The sequence below is a fragment of the Pelophylax lessonae genome (genome assembly GCF_965119305.1).
Source record: "Pelophylax lessonae genome assembly, chromosome: 2".
In the NCBI taxonomy this organism is placed as follows: domain Eukaryota; kingdom Metazoa; phylum Chordata; class Amphibia; order Anura; family Ranidae; genus Pelophylax; species Pelophylax lessonae.
In genome coordinates, this window is record NC_138769.1 from 716,312,544 (window position 1) to 716,336,572 (window position 24,029).

Here is a 24,029-nt window from a genome sequence, read left to right on the forward strand (position 1 = left end):
TGTACCCACTGTATGTACTCACTGTAAGTACTAACACTATGCGCTCACACTATGTACTCATAGTATGTACTCTCTGCACATCCTCACACTATGTGCTCACGGTATTTACTCACTGTATGTACTCACACTATGTACTCACAGTATATACCTGAGGCTTTCTGTATATGATAAACAGCAAAAAGCCTGAGATGTATAGGTCATAAAATGGGCCCTCTTTACTGGCATGCTAATGTTCTCTAAATCTTTCAATGAGTCTTTACCTCTTTTTTGTTATAGGGGTTAAATAGGGGTGACATAGTCAATTTCATTGCGGGCCACATCACCATTATGGTTGCCCTCAAACAGACGGTTATATGTGTAAGACTAGATGTCCAGAACACCCCCACCTCTCCTTATGGTCGCTCTCCATATGAGATGTTACACCTTAAGTGACCAGTGAGAATTGCAAAGTGGTAGAGCAGTCTATATCACCTGAAAGCTCTCAAACAAAGGGGCTAGGTTTAGGCCTTCACACATAAACTCTATAATAGAACCCAGTTGTGCCCATGCAGTGGCGGCCGGTGTTTTGGGGGCACAGAGGGGTCTGCCCCCCCTATCCATGCGCCCGGCCCCCTAATCTACATGTGGGGCGCTGGACGCATGGAGTTCAATGGGGCTTTTTTTTTTTCCATAACCTGATTAGAGCCAGAGGCTCTAATAGGCTTCAGGAAAGGGTGGACCCGGGGCACAGAGCAGTGCGCCCCGAGCCCACCCATTGTGTGACAATGGCGAATGAAAATTGGCTATTGTCACACGGATCCTCCTCCTGGCCAATCAGAAAGCGGGTCCGATACGCGCTTCCTGATTGGCCCAAAGGCAAACTCCATGCCATTGGCTGGGGAGGAGGCGGGAGCCGGGGAGGACTGAGGACTCGCCGCCACGCCGGGGAATGGAAGAGAAGCCGAGAGCCGCCGCTGGACACCGAGCGCTGACCACTGAGGCTGTGAGGCTGCCCAGAGTCACCGGAGCAGAGGAGCGGAGGACGTTCTAGAAGAGACCGAACATTGTCAGCAAGGCTGAGTTAAGTGCACTGGTCTCGCGGGGGGGACACACACGCTTACGCTGGTCACTCTGCATTGAAAGGGGGCATGCTGGCATCTCTGCATTGAAATTTGACTGCTGCCAGAAATTCATCTGTAGAAATCCGTGCATTCAGGGATTCCAACGCTTCTTACAGGATTCATGGTAGTCCAGAAGCCGTAAGATATTCACGTATTTGTCACTGCTTACTTTGGTGCTGGGAGAGAGTTAAAGGAGTAGAAAGTTTATATAGAGCAGAATAATGCTAATGGCATGCCATGGCAATGGCCCTCGAAGTATGGTAAAGCTTTCTTGCACCAGAATGGATAAAAGGAAAATAACTTTTAAGAAAGAGCTCTCAAAGAGAAAGGGTCAGGAGTTGGCCTTGCTTTTTGCCATGTTTGTAATAGGCATGGTGGACATAACTGGGCTTTAGTGTTGTGTAAAAGCATAGAGGACAATTTTTCTCTCTAACCGAGGTTTCACAGCCACCGATTGAGCTAATGATTGTTTGTGTAAGCCTTGCAAACTGGAAATTTGCTTACGCTGGTATCTCTGCATTGAAGGGGGCATGCTGGCATCTCTGCATTGAAAGGGGGCACGATGGCATCTCTGCATTGAAAGGGGGCATGCTGGTGTCTCTGCATTGAAAGGGGGCATGCTGGCATCTCTGCATTGAAAGGGGGCATGTTGGCATCTCTGCATTGAAAGAGGGCATGCTGGTATCTCTGCATTGAAAGGGGGCATGCTGGCATCTCTGCATTGAAAGGGGGCATGCTGGTATCTCTGCATTGAAAGGGGGCATGCTGGCATCTCTGCATTGAAAGGGGGCATGCTGGCATCTCTGCATTGAAAGGGGGCATGCTGGCATCTCTGCATTGAAAGGGGGCATGCTGGCATCTCTGCACTGAAAGGGGGCACGCTATACCTTAATTACTGAAGGCCCCTTTCACACTTTTGTGACGCAATTTTTTTACAGGGTTTTTTTGCCACAAAGCAATGCCTATTGCATTAAGTCTTTATGATGACCTTTTTTTCCAACTACGTTGGGGCCCTTTAAAACCGTTGGTGCGCAAGGTGATGAAGATAAATCTAAGGGAGGTGTTCAACAGCAGTATTTTACAACACAGGTCGGGCTCAGAAGATATATATATATATATATATATATATATATATATATATATATATATATATACAGTATAAACTCCTTTGTGGATACAGGTGAAATGAGTAGGGCAAGCCCAAAGGTAGAGACTAGGATGTTATGGAGCAATGGCAGTCAGATGGGATGCAAGAACAAAGTCAGCATTCTGGAATATGATCCATGCAAGACCCTGCGGGCTGTGAAGTAGTGACATTATCCAGTGTTGCATAAGGAGAAAGAGGAAAACATAGGAAACAGAACCTAAAGCTCCACCTGCTGGTAGGATACAAGGCTGCATTACATTTGTATTCAATACATGTATGCAACCTGAAGAAAAGGGAAATACTGTATATGTATATTCACACACTGTATATGTATATACACACACTGTATACTGTATCTGAGTTCAGGTGAACTGAATTTGTTGTGGAGAAAACTGAGTCCTGCACAGAGCCCTGACTTTAACCCCAAGGGCAGACTGGCAATGTTCAGCCCAGGGACAAACCATGGTGCAGCAACTCGGCCCCCCTTCCACTCTCCCAATCCTCCTCCTGACCCCCATTCCAGGCTGAAGCCCTGCTCCAGATACTCTCCACTTACTGTCTGAATCTAGGTTTCCGACCTGGTCAGCAGAGGGAGGTTGGGAGGAGCTGGGACAGCTCGGTTGGGGTTGGTCGGGGCAGAAGAGTCTCCAGTAGGGCATGGAACCGGCCTCTGCTCAGACACAGTTTACACCATCCATGCTGGGGGGAGGAGGCCTGCGCTCTGTCCTTGTCTTCAACCCGCACTCAGTAGGTCAGCGGCAGTGACTTTTTATTTCTCTTCATCAGGAATTCTTTAGACATGTCGGTGGCAGAAGCGGTGCAGCCTTTTTACGGGGCATCAGAGCGGCCCAGGGGGAAATTGCCCCCCTGCCCCAGTCCTCCCCTGCTTAACCCTACTGAACACCTACAGAATTAATTGGAACACCAATTGTGAGCCAGGTCTTCTCATCCAATATTATTACCTGACCTCACAAATGGTCACAGATTCCCACAGACACACAACAACTTGTGGAAAGCCTTCCCAGAACAGTGGAGGATGTTATAGATTAAAAGGGAGGCCTTTGCAGGCTCAAAAAGGGCTTTAACGGGCACCCATTTTCTACGACCAACAGGCTGGACTCCTACTAAAAAAAAAATGTCCCCTGCCCCCATCTATAACTGGCCTTCCCAGCAAGGAGCACATGGAAGGGCAAACGCATGAAAGACAAAACCAGAGAAAATTCCCAGCTAAACCCACCAACCAGTCTGCTTACCAACCGAATTAACCTGTCCAACAGTATACATAAAAAACAGGGGTCTAGTTTGCACACATTTGCAAACTGATGTGTAAGGTGCAAGGCCCCTTCAAGGCACCCTGTATTACTTGCAGTCCGAACCCTTCTAAATTTATAAGAGCCTTCATAGTGGGAGCACATGCATTATAATGCATAGATAAGGGGCAGGTGGGCCTGGAGGTAGCCCTCCTACTAAGTAGGAGGTGGACTATGTTACCTGGACAAGCACCTCTTGCGCTGGACCTATGGGGAACTATTCACCTTTACACTTCCTTGGTTCCATGCCCAAACCTGTGCTCTTCCCCCAGCAGATCAACTCATTTGAAGAGCTTTGCTTGGGTGAAGGCTCGATTCGTAGATCCCTCCCTACATCTTACAAAATCCTGTTGGACCTCCACGCCACTGTTGACCCACCGTTCCTAGCGAAGTGGGAAAGAGTCACTTTTACAGAACCCCAAAAGCAGTGCATACTTTTCTTTGCACAGAAGTCCTCCTTTTGTAGTATCAGGAGATTTTCTGAAAATAATCACACGTTGGTACCGAACACCATCCATTCTAGCTAAACTATTCCCCAATCAATGTGAACGTTGTTGGCACTGTGAGCAACATCCGGGCACCATTCTCCATACCTTGTGGGAATGCCCCATGCTTCAAACCTTTTGAAAACCAGTCCTTTCACTCATTCACAAGTTAACAAACATTTCCCTATTTAACGACCCAGCTGCAGACCAACTTAACCTTACTCCCCTATCGAGGAAGCGTTATCACAAATCTCTTCCCAAACACTTTCTTAAAATAATGCGGGCATGCACACTGAACCAGTGGAAACTACATTCTGCCCCTACGGGGGCCCAAATGGCTCGCAAGTCGCAATGGTTAATAATATTAAAGAGATGGAAGACCTGGCTGCTGCTATTCGGGATAAATCGGAGGAACATAAGACCAGGTGGTTTTATTGCGACCTTTTCTGCTTCTAAGATGAATAGCTCCAACATGCACAGCTTTAGCTCTGTGCCTGAGACTCATATTGCATGATAAGCTTTGACGTTCCTCACACTCTTGGTGGAACTCTCCCTCAAATACAACCTCCCCCTCTTCCTTTTCCTTCCCCGTACCGCCCCCCCCCCTTTTTTTTTCCTCCCTTCTTCCTTCCTCTTTCTTTTTCTCCTATCCCTGACTTCCTTTCTCTAATTTTAACTCCTGAAAAAATTGGTATGCCCTGACCTTAGTTGAAGGCTTTGCATCAGACTTCCCCCATGTTCCTGTGACTTTTTTTTTGGAGATCGAAAGGACTCCCCTCCATTGCAGGGCGGGCGCCAACACAGCCCACCCAGAAGGGTCCCTAGACTTCCATATACTCATTACCTGGTTGCTTGGGCTTCCTGCCTACTTTTAGTTTCATCCTCTGACAACTGCTCTGAGTGATTTTTTTTCCCAGCAGGATGCACCCATACATTGATCGTGCAAATGCGATTTTGTATTGAGATAATGTTCTATGAAGTTACCATTTCACTGTGTATGTCCCATACTACTGAAAAAAAACTGGGAGGCCAACCCCATCTTATTGACCATGGCTGACCATAGGATGCTCAAGAAGCCGATTGGACAGATGCTCAGCCGTCTATACAAACTATTAGTTTGTCTTAAAAGGTTCATTTGAACACTGTTGGCCACTTACCGGTGCTTTCGTCGGACTGGTTAAAGCCACAGATCTGACATATGCTCCGGACCCACTTGTTCATCTCTTCTTCAGTCTCGGCCACCAGGTAGAAGGTGCGGTCGCTGGTCTTTATGTCGAAGACGTAGCTGTCCTGCAGCTCTTTCTTGTTGAAGGTCAGTCCGGAGTCCACCTGCTCACAGCAGCTAAGGTTAATCACCCGGATGGGTTTCTTGGAGTGGTCATTCTTGTAGTATTCCAGGACGTCGGGATCTCCGCTCATGCGCCCGCTCCTGAGGATAAACCACCTCTTCTTCCATGCCTGGTAAAAGAGACCCACAGTCAATGATGGGGTAGGATTCCGGCACTACAGGAGAACTATAGAAGTGTAGAGACCAACTAAAGTGTTACATATAGTATCTCACAAAAGTGAGTACACCCCTCACATTTTTGTAAATATTTTATTATATCTTTTCATGTGACAACACTGAAGAAATGACACTTTGCTACAATGTAAAGTAGTGAGTGTACAGCTTGTATAACAGTGTAAATTTGCTGTCCCCTCAAAATAACTCAACACACAGCCATTAATGTCTAAACCGCTGGTGAAAATTAAAATGAAAAGTGAAAATGTCCAAATTGGGCCCAAAGCACCATTATTTTCCAGCACTGCCTTAACCCTCTTGGGCATGGAGTTCACCAGAGCTTCACAGGTTTCCACTGGAGTCCTCTTCCATTCCTCCATGATGACATCACAGAGCTGGTGGATGTTAGAGACCTTGCGCTCCTCCACCTTCCATTTGAGGATGCCCCACAGATGCTCAATAGGGTTTAGGTCTGGAGACATGCTTGGCCAGTCCATCACCTTTACCCTCAGCTTCTTTAGCAAGGCAATGGTTGTCTTGGAGGTGTGCTTGGGGTCATTATCATGTTGGAATACTGCCCTGCGGCCCAGTCTATGAAGGGAGGGGATCATGCTCTGCTTCAGTATGTCACAGTACATGTTGGCATTCATGGTTCATTTCTTCAGTGTTGTCACATGAAAAGATATACTAAAATATTTACAAAAATGTGAGGGGTGTACTTACTTTTGTGAGATACTGTGCAAGTGAGCATGCAGGATGGAAAATTCTTCTCGAATAAACACCTTTCTAACAGTGAATGTAGTTTTCATTTTGGAAATACATTTATTTCAAAATCAAATGTTGAAAGCAAATAAATATTTGAAGTACTTTTAGATGACATTTCTCAAGTTATTGGATGTAATAAGTATTTTGGATGAGTAGATTCCCCATGGTCATGAAAGCATAAAGTGTGATCGTGGCCTATTGTCACAGTCTAGAATAAAAATAAAAAAAATACATAAAAAAAAAAATTATTAAAAACTAAAAATTCACATAAAGTGTGAATGTGGCCTATTGTCACAGTCTAGAATAAAATAAAAATTAAAAAATAAATACATAAAATACAATAAACACAAAAAAATGTTTAAAAACTAAAAATTCACATAAAGTGTGAATGTGGCCTATTGTCACAGTCTAGAATAAAATAAAAATAAAAACAAATGCGTAATATACTAAAAAATTATTAAAACCTAAAAAAAAAGAATTAAAAAATGTACATAATTTTATTATATAGAAACAAAAACATAAAAACAGCTAAAACCCAATGAGCTGGTACCATGTGGTCATAAAAACAAAAGAAAAGCATTGCGTACATCTGACATCACATTTTGTGAGTGTGGCATTTAACGTATTTTTTATTCCTATTTAATGTTTTCTATCTCTGGCTCTTCCATGGCGGCCCCAATACTCGGCCATACAAGGTTCACTGGCCATCTGTCTTCCTCTCTAGTAATATTATTTCAGTGTACAGAAAACACAAAGAATGTGAATAATGTGTCACTGACAGATAATGTCACCGTTGGACCCGTGTCACAGTCTAAAAACAACCTGCAGACATGTAAAGTGGGCTGACTACATATGGGGGGGGGGGGGGGGGGTGAGTAGTGGGAAGCTAATATCCTGTTTTAACGCAGAGATTTATCAATGTAAAATTGCGGCTTTCACTATAAATGATACTCAGTGATTCTGCTATGAAGGCACCACCTGTTATAGGGTGACAACGTTCTGTCCCTGCCCCCTAATTGTACACACGTGTTGTCACCCTTCCCATGCAGACTACAAACAACACACACTTACACAGGCACGCACCTCTGCTGGCACCGTCAGAACCCCCTCCTTCCTTCAGAAATGCCATGCCGCCATTGAGGTGGGCATAAAGTGGCTGCAGGAGATCAGCATTACGGGGATTTACCAAGGGGAGAAAAGGAGTACTTTTAAAAAAAAATGTTTGGCTTATTTTTTAGTAATTTATTTATTCCATTATTTTGTTAGGATTTACATCGACTTTAACCACTTGTCTATCGGGCACTTTCACCCCCTTTCTGCCCAGGCCAATTTTCAGCTTTCAGCATTGTCGCACCCTGACAATTGTGCGGTCATGCAACACAATATCCAAACTAAATTTTTATTATTATTTTGAGACAGACAGAGCTTTCTTTTGGTGGGATTTCATCACCACTGGGTATTTTTTTTTTTTTTTTTGCTTTTTTTTTTCGTTTCTGTTATAAAGTTTTGTAAATAAGTTGTTTTTCTCCATCACTGATGTGTGCTGATGAGGCTGCACTAATGGGCACTGATGAGACAGCACTGATATTAACTGATAGGTGGCACTGAAGGGCACTGATGAGGCTGCACTGATAGGTGGCACTGTTGAGACGTCACTGATGGGCATTGATGAGACTGCACTGACGGGCACTGATAGGTGGCAATGATGGACGCTGATAGGCAGCACTGACAGACATCACTAGTAGGCACTTACAGGAAGCATTGATTGGCAGCACTGGTTGGCACTGATGAGGCTGAACTAATATGCACTGATAGGTGGCACTGATGAAGTGGAACTGGTAGGCACTGATGAGGCTGCACTGATAGGTGGCACTTATTGGCAGCACTGGTAGGCACTTATAGGCAGCACTGATGGCACTGATTGGCAGCACTGATGAGGCTGCACTGATATGCACTGATAGGGGGCACTGATGAGGCTGCACTGATGAGGCTGCATGTGATTGGCTCTTTACCCCGATCTATGATCAGCAGTGTCCAAAGGACAAAGCGATCACAGATCACTGCCGATGCGCGCCGCAGGAGGCGAGCAGCAAGCGCGATCAGGTGAAGACGTCATTTGATTCGGCTATAGCCGAAAAAAAATGAACTCCAAATATCTTGGCCACCCCTCTGGACCCCACTGCAGGGAGCGGCTGTGATACCCCCTGCTGCCAGTATAGCGCTCTGCACACCGCAATACTCAGCCCCGGAGTAAGCATCCATCATAATACTCACAATGGCAAGCACTCATTGGTTAATGCAACTGTGACCATGCGGACCAATGAGAACCTCAACTGAGGTTTCTTCTGGTAAGGTGTCCCCGGAACAAAGCAGAGCTTCTCATTGATCCCGTGGTCACCCCTTTGCTAGCATTATAGTGAACACTCACTCCGGGGGGCTGTGTATTGTGGTGTACAGTGTACGGACCGCTACACCGAGCATCACACCCGCTGGGTGTCCGGGGGGGGGGGGTGGCCAGGATATTTGGATTTAGTTCACCTTTAAGACCCCACCCTTTATGGAGAATCCGGATGGCCCCAGGCAGCAGTGCCGGGACAAAGTCATCCAGAGCCCAGGGCAAACATGCCAAACTGTACCCCCCCCCCCCCCCCCAAAGATGTATGAGCATTATGTATCAGTAAAAAAATCCCCCCCCCAAAAAAAATTGGGCACTAATCTAAATGCTGACCCCCTAAGCATAAATTCTCTCCCCTCCCAGTACAAACCCGCCATACTCACCCCCCCCCTCAGCTCAAACCCCCCCCCCCCCCGAAGGAAAATTAAGCACTAATCTAAATGCTGACCCCCTAAGCATAAATTCCCTCCCCTCCCAGTACAAACCCCCCATACTCAACCCCCCCCCCAGCTCCTCAAAAATCCAAATCTCCTCATTCTATATATGCCCCCAGCACAAATCAAACCCTCCCCCCCCCCAAAAAAAAAAAAAACATTCCACTCTCCTAGTACAAATCTTCCACACCTCAAATTTCCCCTCTGAGCACAATTCCTCCCCCTCCCACTTCAAATTCCCCCCTCAGCCTTCATCCTAGCACAAATCTCCCCCTCCCAAATTTCCTACCACAAGTACCCCCAATCATCCATGCTAGCAAAAATCCCCCCCATCATATTACCTTTTCAGCACAAACCCCCCAAAACTCCCCCTCCTACCACAAATCGTCCCGTCCCCCCTCTGCTACCCAGTAAAAACCCACCATACTCAACCCTCCCCAGCTCAAATCCCCCCCCCCAGAGAAAATTGAGCACTAATCTAAATGCTGACCCCCTAAGCATAAATTCCCTCTCCTCCCAGTACAAACCCGCCATACTCAACCCCCCCTGAGCAAAAATCCCCCCCATGTTTCCTAGCACAAATCCCCCCATCCTCAAATTTCCTAGCACAAGTACCCCCAATCATCCATGCTAGCACAAATCCCCCCCCCCTTTCTATTATCTTTTCTAATACAAACCTCCCAAAACTCCCCCTCCTACCACAAATCGTCCCCTCCCCCCTCTGCTCCCTAGTAAAAACCCACCATACTCAATCCCCTCCCCCCCACTTGAGACAAAATTGAGCACTAATGCAAATGCTGACCCGCTAAGCATAAATTCCCTCTCCTCCCAGTACAAACCCGCCATACTCAGCCCCCCCCCCCCTCAGCTCAAATCTCCTCATTCTCTATGTGCCCCCAGCACGAATCAAGCCCCCCCCCCCAATAAAAAAAAAAAAAACATTCCCCTCTCCTAGTACAAATCTTCCACACAACATATTTCTCATCTGAGCACAATTCCTCTCCCTCCTACTTCAAATTTCCCCCTCATCCGCCATCCTAGCCCAAATCCCCCCCCCCCAAATTTCCTAGCACAAGTACCCCCAATCATCCATGCTAGCACAAATCCCCCCCCCCCCATCATATTACCTTTTCTAGCACAACCCCCCCCAAAACTCCCCCTCCTACCACACATCTTACCTCCCCCCCCTCTGCTCCCAGCAAAAACCCACCATACTCAACCCCCCCACCCCGAGAGAAAATTGAGCACTAATCTAAATGCTGACCCCCTAAGCATAAATTTCCTCTCCTCCCATTAAAAACCCGCCATACTCAACCCCCTCTCAGCTCAAATCCCCCCCCCCCAAAGAAATATGAGCATCAATCGAAATGTTGACCCCCCCCTCCCGGCACAAATCCAACCCCCCACCCCCCTTCTCCTAGTACAAATCCTCTACAGCTCATATTTCCCCTCTAGAAAAAAGAAAACAGGCGCCACTGTAGTTAGCCAGAAAGTTTATTGCACAAAATACATACTGACTTACATAAAAGTAAGCTCCAATCCGTATCGCAGCGTCTCCAGCGCACGATCCGGCCGTCCACCGGTCCGGAGGTGATGTCACAGGAAGCTGGTCGGAGACTGGGTAACCCGGAAGCCGCAAATGGAACGCAGACTCCCGGAAATGACGCAACGCGTTTCGGAGCATGCGCACTCGGCTCCTTCCTCAGGCGTAAGTGACTGCCACCTGGTGCCAGGTTTAAATACAGCAGTCCACGATCAATTAACATTACAATCAACACAAGGGGCGGCGCAATACTCTGCAGACCAGCTATAAAGCCAACACTTCTGGAGAGTCCGCACAACACTTTTAAATAATATAGTGGATTTCATACTGGGGCTTATCCATATACAAACAGCTTTAGACAAACAATATACATTACAAGTATTATTACGTCCTCTACTATAGATGTACTGAAACATGACTTTCACACGATATGCTAAAAATTAAAAATTAAAAGTAAATTTTATATACACATATGTCCCTCTGTATTGGGGTACACCGGAAAAAGGGGGCTACCTTATAAATAAGAAGAACACATAGGCTCCTGAATCCAGAAATCATGAACTCACCAAGGAATTCATTTTCCATGATCCGAAATGCATTATGAATATATATATATATATATATATATATATACATATACATATATATATAAGAAAAAGAATTACACATACTAAATAAAAAATAAATATTTTAAAAAACAATAATAAGATATGTTAAAAAGCATACCAATAGCCAGTACAGCCCTGAGGAATGGTGTCATCTCCAAAACCGAGATGTCTTTTCTTTTTAGGGACTTTTTTCACACTCCATATTTTTATCACCTACCGAAGGTGCATAAGTGCACCACCAATCCTCCTGGTAGGCCTATTGTTGCTGCGATGGAAAGCATCACTAGCGGCTTCTCGCAGTATATTGACATATTCTTACAACCTATAGTCCAAGAGCTCCCCTCCTATATTAGGGATGGTATACACCTATTAGAACTCCTTACACCGTATACATGGGAACCGACATATTTGTGGGTTTCGTTGGATGTACAATCTTTGTATACATCCATCCCACACACAGTCGGCATGAGGGCCCTAGAGTTCTATCTCAGTCAGGATGACACCATTCACCCCAAACAGGCTGACTTCATTATGCAAGCCACGTTGTTTTGTCTTTCACATAACTACTTTTTGTTCAACGACAACTATTATCTACAGATTATGGGTACGGCGATGGGAGCGAATTTCGCCCCATCGTACGCCAATCTCACCATGGGACATTGGGAAACTCGATATGTGTTGAATAATAATCCTTATGTTCCACATATAGTGTTTTTCGGTCGATATATTGACGATATCGTCATCATTTGGGATGGAGAGGCTGCAGAGGTTCTGAACTTCGTTTCCCATTGTAACAACAATGACATGGGACTTAGGTTCACCTCTGTGATTGATCCTGACCATTTGGCATTTTTGGATCTGGATCTTCACCATGATAACCAGCGAATACTGGCCAAGAATTACATAAAACCTACTGCAGGCAATTCACTGCTGCACTATCAGAGCTGCCACCATCCCCGTTGGTTAGACAATATCCCTAAAAGCCAATTCTGTAGACTAAGACATAATTGCACTAAGATCTCGGACTATAAAGAGCAAGGCACAGCCCTTAAACAAAAATTTCTAGAAAAAGGATACCCGGATACCATTGTTGAGCAGGCGTTCTCCTTATATATAGCACCACAGACTGTTAAGTGTAATAAGACTGGATCTGATGCCACACAGATGAGATTTACTACTCAATTTCATAATCACCACCGACAAATGGAGCGTGTGGTAAAGAAACAATGGCCACTCCTACTCCAAGACCCTCATCTAAAGGCAGTACTTCCTGACAAACCCCGGTTCTCATACAGAAAGGCCCCCAATATAAAAACTAAAATTGCACCCAGTAAATTCAAATCCAAAAAATATGCTTCCCCGTCCCTGACCTTTTTTAACGTCACTGGCATGTACCAGTGTCGTAAAATACAATGCCTGACATGTTCATATGTCAAGCATGGACAGAAAGATTTTGTGATTGGAGGCAACAGGTATGGAATCAATGAATTCCATACCTGTTCGTCTGAATTTGTGGTGTATTGTCTGGTTTGTCCGTGTGGCCTGCACTATGTTGGCAGGACCATACGGACTTTAAGAGCACGATTTGGTCAGCACCGACGTTATATCCAGGAGGGCAAAGACCACCACAGTGTCCCCAGACATTTCCTTCAACATCATGACAAGTCCACTGAGGGACTATATGTCTGGGTGATTGAGGCTATCCCAAAAGGTACTTCTGAGGCTGAGAGGTTCAGGCGTCTATGCAGTAGGGAAACTTACTGGATATACGCCCTGAATGTTCTGGCTCCCGGGGGATTAAACGAGGAGCTAGATATTAATACTATTCTGTGAGTCAGTGCATTTTTATCCACTCAATTTTTCTTCTTTTTTCCCTCTTCTTTCTAATTTTCCCCCCCCTTCCCCCACCCGTCCTCCCCTTTTCCTTCCCCCTCACTTTCCCCCCCCCCCCTCCCCCTATCCCAGGGTGCATGCGTACATATGTGTCTGCACGTGCTCTACACCTGCACACATATAGGTATGCTTTTTAACATATCTTATTATTGTTTTTTAAAATATTTATTTTTTATTTAGTATGTGTAATTCTTTTTCTTATATATATATATGTATATGTATATATATATATATATATATATATATATATATATATATATTCATAATGCATTTCGGATCATGGAAAATGAATTCCTTGGTGAGTTCATGATTTCTGGATTCAGGAGCCTATGTGTTCTTCTTATTTATAAGGTAGCCCCCTTTTTCCGGTGTACCCCAATACAGAGGGACATATGTGTATATAAAATTTACTTTTAATTTTTAATTTTTAGCATATCGTGTGAAAGTCATGTTTCAGTACATCTATAGTAGAGGACGTAATAATACTTGTAATGTATATTGTTTGTCTAAAGCTGTTTGTATATGGATAAGCCCCAGTATGAAATCCACTATATTATTTAAAAGTGTTGTGCGGACTCTCCAGAAGTGTTGGCTTTATAGCTGGTCTGCAGAGTATTGCGCCGCCCCTTGTGTTGATTGTAATGTTAATTGATCGTGGACTGCTGTATTTAAACCTGGCACCAGGTGGCAGTCACTTACGCCTGAGGAAGGAGCCGAGTGCGCATGCTCCGAAACGCGTTGCGTCATTTCCGGGAGTCTGCGTTCCATTTGCGGCTTCAGGGTTACCCAGTCTCCGACCAGCTTCCTGTGACATCACCTCCGGACCGGTGGACGGCCGGATCGTGCGCTGGAGACGCTGCGATACGGATTGGAGCTTACTTTTATGTAAGTCAGTATGTATTTTGTGCAATAAACTTTCTGGCTAACTACAGTGGCGCCTGTTTTCTTTTTTCTACTTGTGCCAGCGGATTCCTCGGAGTTTCCTAGTCAGTGCTGCCTCGTACTTTGCCATTCAGGACAGTCCCCAACAAGAATTTGGAGCATCCCCTGCGCCCCTTCTACAGCGGTGGACTCCTTCCCTCTTGCCTGGTCAGAAGCGCCCAACAACCACTTTCTCTGAACATATTTCCCCTCTGAGCACAATTCCTCCCCTCCCACTTCAAATTTCCCCCTCATACCCCATCCTTGCACAAATCTCCCACCCCCCCCCCCCCCCCAAAATTCCTAGCACAAGTACCCCCAATCACCCATGCTAGCACAAAAAAAAAAAAATCCCCTTCCCCCTATAATATTACCTTTTCTAGCACAAACCCCCCAAATATCTCTTTTAGTGCCGGTTCACATTGCGGCTGCAGAGATCGCATGTAATTCGGAGCGCACTGCTCCTTCATTACATGCGATCTCCTGTGCGGATGCCAATTCAGCCATACACTTTGTATGACTGAATTTGCAGCGCATCCGCAACAAACTCGCACATGAGGCTTTTTTTCAGCCGCCTCAGAATCGGATCGCATGGTGGTTCACACTTGTGCGATCTGATTCTGTGCGTACTGTCAGATTGCACTGCAATATGCGATCAAACTGGGGGTGTCGTTAACATTTCATTGACACCCCCTGCGTATCGCATATGGCAGTGTGAACTGCCAGAGGTGCGGATGCGATGCGGGAACAGGCTGCGAATTCGCAGCCTTCCCGCATCATAGAAGTGTGAACCGGGACTTATTGTAATTTTTCCACAAAATAGTAAGACCCGGTTCACACTCATGCGAGTGCCGGGTTCGCATGTAATGTCGGAGCGCACTGCTCCGACATTACATGCGATCAGCTGTGCGGTGCGAGTTTAGCCATACAGTTTGTATGGCTAAATTCGCATCGCACCCGGTGCAAACACGCACAGGAGGCATTTTTGCAGCCGCATCAGGATCGGATCGCACAGCGGTTCACACTTGTGCGATCCCATCCTGTGCGAACTGCACGATCGCACTGCGATATGCGATCAAACTGGGGGTGTCGTTAAGATTACATTGACACCCCCAGCGTATCGCATATGGCAGTGTGAACTGCCGGGGGTGCGTGTGCGATGCGGGAACAGGCTGCGAATTCGCAGCCTTCCCGCATCGCAATAGTGTGACCCGAGCCTAATACACAGAAAACAAAACAAAAAAATATCAACATAAAATGTTGCAATAAACTTATCATAACATTTTGCCTACAAAACAAACAACAACAAAAAAAGGGGGGGGGGGAAGGACAGGGAGAGAGATAGGAAAAGGGGAAATCTTCTATCCAACTCAGTTTAATCGTCAAGCAATGGGGAATGGGGTTTCCATATATATATATATATATATATATATATATATATATATATATATATATATGTATATATATATATAACATTATCTTCGATCTATCGTCACCAGACATCGATCTTATAATAAAAGAGAGACCTGTTCCCCATAGCCCATTCCCGTTTTACCTCATGATCAATAAATTCATTCCTACTAAGCAATCCTTAAAGCGGAGTTCCACCCAGGGGATACTTTTTTTTAATAAAAATACCCCCGGGACAGTCAGGGCTAGTACATTCCACAATGGCTAGCCTGTGATCTGTCCCGGGTTGCACTTACCTTTTAGGAGAAATACTTACCTTGAAAAAGTATTCTCCAGCGCTGCCATCTCAGGTGTGGGCAGCTGAAGCCAGCGCGTCCTCTTCTGCGTCCTCTTCCTTCTTCTTCGGTCCCACGATGCACTGCACCGGCCCCGCCGTCACTTCCGGTGCGCGCGCGTCATCCCTCCACAGCTTCTGGGCATGCCCAGAAGCTGTTTAGAAGGGAATGACGCGCGCGCCCCGGAACTGACTTCGGGGCCGGTGCAGGCGCAATGATTCCTGGGAGCTATGACGTTCAGCTCCCAGGAATCATTGCAGAGCCAGGAAGTGACGGCGCGGGCCGCCGAGGGGAGGAAGAAGGAAGTAAGGTAAGTATATTTTCTTCTATACAAGGTAAGTAAAAAAATAAATAAATTGCGATTATCCATTTGTTTTTCAGGTGACCCGGAGCGAGAACATGGAGGCAAGTATAAATTTAGGGTGGAACTCCGCTTTAACACAAATACCTTATCGAATTCATTGTCACCATACATCTTAGATTGTTTAGCCATGGATTCCATCTAACTACAAATATTTTCTTCGCCGAACTTATAGTGGCCATAATTTTTTCCATCTCACATTGCTGATTAAGTAATGTAACAATATCAGATGGAGATGGTATCTCCTGAGATTTCCATCTTCTTGTGATTAAGAGTTTTGCCGCTAATAAAAGATGGAAGACCACTACTCGGTACTTTATAGGTATCTCATGGATAATTAGATGCAAGATCGCCATCTCAGGACTTGGAATTATGTTTTTTTTTCACAACTTCTGAGATCATAGAGAATATTTTGTTCCAAAATGCTCTAATCTATTTACACTCCCAAAGTATATGGAATAGTGTCCCTTGTTCACCACACTCTCTCCAACATAATGCTGGAGTCAAGGGGTAACTTTTGGAAAGTTTAGTGGGAGTCAAATACCAAAAGTTTAAGGTTTTTTGATAGAATTCCCAATGATTAGTAAATTTTGAGGAAGCATATGTGGCAGCAAAAGCTTTTAGCCAGTTAGTTTCCAGGAAAGATTTCCCCATTTAACCACTTTACGACCGCCCACATTGACACTACTGCGTGCGGCAATGTGGCACGATCCCGTCCAGCGACGTAGACCTACGTGGCTGGACTCCTCCCCCTGTAGGTGGTGCTCGCGCGCCGCCGGAGGCGCGCTCCGGCTGTTTTTAGTCACAGCGGGAGTCGAGCCAGGGGAGGAGCGGCGGTGATCGCCGCTGCTCTTCCCCGATCTTCGGGGGGAATCCAGTCTGGTGATCTGCCCGCTTCTGTAAACAGAGCGGGCGGATCTCCTAAGTGATAAGGAGTGACAGATTGCAGGATTCAGCATAGCTGAACCCTGGATCTGTCCCTGTGTCACTCAGTCACCTCCCCCCACACACGTCAGTAAGCACCAGGCATACATTAACCCCTCCCTCTCCAATAAAATTAACCCTTTTCCTGCCAGTGTCATTATTACAGTAACAGTGCATATATATAGCACTGATTACTGCAGTAATGTCACTGGTACCCCCAAAAGTGTAAAAAATGTCAGTCAAGGGTCTGACCTGTCCGCCGCAATGTCGCGGTCCCGCAAAAAAAAAAAAATCGCAGATCGCCGCCATTACTCTTTAAAAAAAAAAAAAACACCAAAAATGACAGAAATCTTTCTCTTAGTTAGTAAACGCAATAACTTTTGCGCAAACCAATCAAAATACCGTTATTGTGATTTTTTTTACCAAACATAGGTAGCAGAAAACAAATTGGCTAAAAATTTAAAAAAATTTAGATTTTTACATTTTTTTGGGGGGGAATTTCATATAAAAAAATGTTAAAAATATTGTTATTTTTTCAAAATATACGCTCTTTTTTTGTTTATAGCGCAAAAAGTAAAAATCGCACAGGTGATCAAATACCACCAAAAGAAAGCTCTATTTGTGGGAAAAAAAGGACGTAAATTTCGTTTGGGTACGGCGTCGCAAGACCGCGCAATTGTCAGTTAAAATCGCACAGCGCCGAATCGCAAAAAGTGGCCTGGACGTAAGACAGCAAAATCCTCCGGTGGTAAAGTGGTTAAAGCAGTAGTATCCCGCTTTTTGACACTTTTGACGACAGGTAAGCCTATAATAAGGCTTACCTGTAGGTACAATTCATATCTCCTAAACCGGCACGGTTTAGGAGATATTTGCAGTGCATGCAGCCGCTCACGCGAGCGGTGCATGCGCTCTTAAGGTCCGGCTTACCTTCAGCTTTCCTTGCCCGGGAGCTTGCCGGAAAATCACTTCCGCGCATGCGTCATCGCGGCTCCGGCCAATCACAGTGCCGGAGCCGCCGAACCCGGAAGAGACACTGAGGGAGCGCCCGCAGCGATGTCTGGGGGTCCGTGTCGGGGCTTCGTTCTAAGGTAAGTAATATATAATGAGCTAGTATGCGATGCATACTAGCTCATTATGCCTTTGTCTTGCAGGTTTTTTTTTTCCTGGGTTTACAACCGCTTTAAGAACAGTAGTGGCTTTAGAATAGGTGTTATGCTTGTTTGTTTTTATTTTTTATCACATAAATTAACAAAAAAACATTTAAAAAATATATATATATATATATATATTTTCTACTCTGTTATAAAACATCCAAAAAATAAAATAAAAAATAAAATGTAATTTCTTCATAAATCTAGGCGAAAATGTATTCTGCTACATTTCATGCAAGTATGATAAAATTGGGCGAGTGGATGCGTCACGCTGTGACTGGGGGCATTATATCGCAGCATCTCCTGAAGCTGACAGAGTCCCCAGACACACAAATCCCACAACTCCCTCTGAACAAATATTTATCACTTTCTAATTTGCAGAGGAGCGGTTAATGGGGTTGACCCCGATTAATGACAGGAGGCCAAACAAATGCCACCTGCTGCTTGGGTGAAGGGCTTCGGGTGCGTTCTGCTTTATGTACAATCCACAATCACACAAAAAAAAAAAAATGAAATGTGTATCTAAAGCCAAAACTGTTTTCATATTAACCACTTAAGGGCCGCCCGCCGCAGTTACACTGCGGCAGGCTGGCCCTCCTGCGCAAACCGCAGTGGGTATACGTCGGTCGTGCGCCTGCAGCTAGGGGGTGAGCGCGCACCGCCGGCGGCGTGCTCTCGCCCCCCACTTGTCAGCGGGGACTCCGATGCACGGGGCAGGCGGCTCCGATTGCTGCCTGACACCCGCGATCGCTCCCGGCTGAGAGAGAAGGACGATCGGCTGTTGTAAACACAGCTGACCGTTCTTCTCCCTGGAATGATCACAGAGTGCCTGTTATCCTTCTATATAGGAACACATGTCTCTGTGATCATTTCACAAGCCCCGCCCCATACAGTTAGAAACACGCCCCCTAGGTACACACTTAACCCTTTGATCGCCCCTGGGTTAACCCCTTCCCTGCCAGTGTCATTAGTACAGTAACAGTGCATTGATTACTGTAGTAATGTCACTGGTCCCCCTAAAAGTGTCAACAATGTCAGTTAGGGGTCCGATCTGTCCGCCGCAATGTCGCAGTCCCGCTAAAAATTGCAGATCACCGCCATTACTAGTAAAAAAAAATAAAAATGACATAAATCTTTCCCATAGTTAGTAGACGCGATAACTTTTGCGCAAACCATTTTTGCTTGCAATTTTTTTACCAAAAATATGTAGCAGAATACAAATTGGCCTAAAATGTTAAAAAGTTTTGATTTTTAATTTTTTTTTTTTTTGGGAATGTTATATAGCAGAATGTGAAAAATATTGTTTTTTTTTTTTTTTTTTTCAGAATTGTCGCTATTTTTTTGTTCATAGCGCAAAAAATAAAAATCACACAGGTGATCAAATACCACCAAAATAATGAAATGTTATGCTATTTGAGGGAAAAAAAGGACATCAATTTTATTTAGATACAGCGTCACACGACCGCGCAATTGTCCGTTAAAGTAACGCAGTGCCGAATCGCAAAAAATGGCCCTGGTCATTAAGGGGGTAAAATCTTCCTGTCCAGAAGTGGTTAGAGCCAAAACTGTTTTCATATTAAGTCCATACATAATAAGTAACAGTCATTGGCTGTGTTCAAGTTCCTCCACCCCAAACTCGCTCATCCATGTCTTTATGGACCTTGTTTTGTGCACTGCTCCAAATCATTTGGTGGGTGGTGGATTTATGGTGTGGGGTTGTTATTCAGGGGTTAGGCTTGGCCTCTTAGTTCCAGTGAAGGGAACTCTTAAGAAGTCAGCATACCAAGATATTTTGGACAATTTCATGCTCCCAACTTTGTGGGAACAGTTTGGGGATGACCCCTTCCTATTCCAACATGACTGCTCACCAGTGCACAAAGCAAGGTCCATAATGGATGAGCGAGTTTGGGGTGGAGGAACTTGACTGGAGGAACCTGACCTCAACCCGAGAGAACACCTTTGGGATGAATCAGAGCGCAGACTGCAAATCAGGCCTTCTCATCCAACATCAGTCCCTGACCTCACAAATGCGCTTCTGGAAGAATGGTCAAACATTCCCATAGACACACTCCTAAACCTTGTGGACAGCCTTCCCAGAAGAGTTGAAGTTGTATCTGGGATGCCATTAAAGTTCATGTGTGTGTAAAGGCAGGCGTCCCAATACTTTTGGTAATATAGTGTAGCTCAAGCTGTCAGATTGGATGGAGAGCGTCTGTGAACAGCAATTTTGAAGTCTTGCCACAGATTCTCAATGTGATTTAGGTCTGGACTGTGACTGGGCCATTCTAACATATGAATATGCTTTGATGTAAACCATTCCATTGTAGCTCTGGCTGTAGGTTTCAGGTCATTTTCCTGCTGGAAGGTGAACCTCCGCCCCAGTCTCAAGTCTTTTGCAGACTCTAACAGGTTTTCCTCTAGGATTGCCCTGTATTTGGCTCCGTCCATCTTTCAATCAACTCTGACCAGCTTCCCTGTCCCTGCTGAAGAAAAGCCTCCCCTCAACATGATGCTGTCACCACCATGTTTCACAGTGGGGATGGTGTGTTCAGAGTGATGTGCAGTGTTAGTTTTTCACCACACTAGTATTTTGCATTTAAGCCAAAAAGTTCAAATATTGAACCCTACAGACTAAGACTGGGATGCCATTAAAGTTTATGTGTGTGTAAAGGCAGGTGTCCCAATACTTTTGGTAGTATAGTGCATATACAGTAAATCCTTGGATTGAGAGTAACTTGGTTTAAGTGCGTTTTGCAAGACAAGCAGTTTTTTTTAAATACATTTTGACTTGATAAACAAGCGATGTGTTGATATACAAATAGCACTGAGTACAAAAGAGAAGAGAGGCACCTCTGAGGCCCTGTTCACACTGGGGCGTTCCGACTTCCCGGGGCAACCTCACAGGTCACGGCGCGCTGCTCGCACTGCGACCTCGGAGCGGCCGACATGGACTTCATAACACTGAAGTCAATGCAGGTCGCCCCAAAGAAGCTCCGGACCCTTTTTCTAAGTCAAAGCGACTTGTGTCGCTCCTATTAGAACGGGTCCACAGCTTCTCTATGCCAGGCGACCTACGGTGACCTGTCAGGCGACCAGGTCGCTTGACAGGTCGCCCCAGTGTGAACTTAGTGTAGCAATATGGTTACATTTAATGAAGGTTCAACATTTAGCAACTCACATGGCTGATGAATAAAAGAGGCACATCTAAGTATGGAGGCATCTGGGGTAAAGCTGTCCACATAGACCATCCTCCGCACCGCCATCAACCTCATCCCTTCCACACTGTGCCCCACGAGCACGTCAAGCCTTGCTTTCAGATCACTCTACTGCAGGGTAGTCTTCCCGGTCACAACTGCAGACTGACGGCGGTGAGAGCCGGCGGTGCGGAGGATGGTCTATGTGGACAGCTTTACCCCAGATGCCTCCATACTTAGATGATGCCTCTTTTATTCATCAGCCATGTGAGTTACTAAATGTTGTACCTTCATTAAATGTAACCATATTGCTACACTTAGAGGCGCCTCTCTTCTCTTTTAGTGGCGGTTCACACTTCAGCGATGTCAGAAATCGTATGTGATTCGGAGCGCACTGCTTTGAAAACCACATGCGATGTCTGTGCGATGCGAATTCAGCCATACAGATTGTATGGCTGAATTGCATTCGGACCAAAGTCGCACAGAACCCTTTTTTCGGGTCCGCACCAGAATCGGATCACACCTATGCGATCCCAGGTTCCTGTCTGAACTGACAGTTTGCGATATGCGAACTGATCTGGGGGTGTCGTTAACTTTGTATTGACCCCCCCGGTGATTCGCATATGGCAGTGTGAACTGCCTGCGAGTCGGGTGCGATGCGGGAACCCGCAGTGGATTGGCAGGGTTCCCGCATCGCATAGGTGTGTGAACCGGCACTAATATTCTGTAGCTCCTGCTGGATTTTGCCTCTAATCCCCTTGTGGAGGCGCCATTTGTGGTTGGACATTTTATGATTACACAACCAATCACATTGCTATAATCTTTTTATATGGACCATAAACTGAAGGATTTATCAATAAATGGCAGAAGGAGTTTCCATTATTTCTGATGGGGAGATTTTCTTTGATATACAAGTGCTTTGGATTACAAACACGTATCTGGAACGAATTATGCTCGCAATCCAAGCTTTTACTGTATATAAAAAAATGTTTTATTTATAATTTTTTTTTTTTTTTTTTACGTTATTCGCACACCAGAGTTCCTGTAATGCAGATTACCCCCATACAGCAGACAGACAGACATATTGATTTATGTTGATGACTGTGCGCCGTGTGATGTGACAGCCCAGCCGTGCGTCCTGTGTAACCATCTCCTTCCGCAGTGACAGCTCTCTGATGTTTGTGCTCGCAGACCTGTGTCGGGGGGGGGGGCACGCCGGGGAAGTTAGTGTCATGTGACGGCTGTGACAGCTCCCATCCACCGCTCATCCCGCTGCTGACAAAGGCTGACAGCTTTCAGTTACACACAGATGCCTCCAGCTAGAGGGTTATTAACCACTTGCCGTCTAACCGCCCGCCCGCCCGCTGCAGGTATACTGCGGCAGGCTGGCTCGGCACCCGCGATCACTTTCTGGGGAAGGACAACAACGGTCTGCTGTTGTAAACACAGCTGACCGTTGTTCTCTCTGGAATCAGCACAGAGCGCCTGTGATCCTCCTATTGATCACAGGTCTCTGTATTGATTCCACAAGTCCATCCCCCCCCACAGTTAGAAAACACCCCCTAGGCTCACATTTAGCCCTTTGATCACCCCTAGGTTAACCCCTTCCCTGCCAGTGTCATTATTACAGTAACAGTGCATATTTTTAGCACTTTATACCGTAGTAATGTCACCGGTCCCCCCCAAAAGTGTCAAAAATGTCAGTTAGGGGTCCGATCTGTCAGCACCACGTAGGGCTACGTCAGTCCGCGCAGGACAGGCTGCCTGCCGCAGTAAATGTGCGGCGGGCGTTCTTAAAGGTGTTAATAGACCTCATGCATGCGTGATCTGCATTCGCACAGCTGTGAATATTGGTCCATAGAAGTGATCCGCACAGGACTTTTTTTTTCTCAGAGAGAAGGTGCAGGGGCGAGCAAAGGGTTAACTGTGTGCCTAGGTTGTGCTTACTCACTGTGGAGGGGGGTTCTTTGACTAGGGGAAGGCAAAGATCCATGTTCCTGCTTAGTAAAGACACAGGATCAATGCCTTCCCTTCAGACAGAACCACAATCTAACTTGTTTACATAGTGCCTGTGTCCTGTGTAATCGTTGGGTGCTGGCGGACATCGAGTCCACGGTGATGTGTACACTGTGGTTTCTTATGACGGCGGAGCGGTGCATCTATTGTTCTGGGACGCCGTCATATGACGGCGCACCAGAACAGCCTCTCATCGGAGCGGCGATCATGACCCTAGCAACACGGCGCGATCCTGATCTTGGTAAAGAGTCAATGACATGACTCTTTACACATGTTATCGGCTGTGTCCAATCACAGTCGGTTACATGTAAATGAGGAAGTGCCGTTATTCGGCTCTCCTTGCCTCACACTGTCAGAGTGTGAGGCGAGGAGAGCCGATCAGCGGCTCCTCCTCATAGGGGAGACAAATACAAGTAATCAGGGCACCGATCAGTGCCCTGATTACACACAATGTAAATAAAGTGCCAATTACTGCCTACCATCAGTGCCCACAGTGCCCGCCATCAGTGCCCACAATCAGTGCCCATAGTACTGCC

The 24,029-nt window shown here is 45.7% G+C and overlaps 1 protein-coding gene across 1 annotated transcript in view; it reads right to left on the bottom strand.

Annotated features, from left to right (window-relative positions):
- The window catches only part of GAB2 (GRB2 associated binding protein 2), a 329,003-nt gene that overhangs the window by 101,730 nt on the left and 203,244 nt on the right, over positions 1-24,029 (bottom strand). Inside the window, exon 2 of the mRNA XM_082245287.1 lies at positions 5,200-5,500. Coding sequence (XP_082101413.1) covers positions 5,200-5,500 — 301 coding nt within the window. The remainder of the gene's footprint in view (positions 1-5,199; positions 5,501-24,029) is intronic.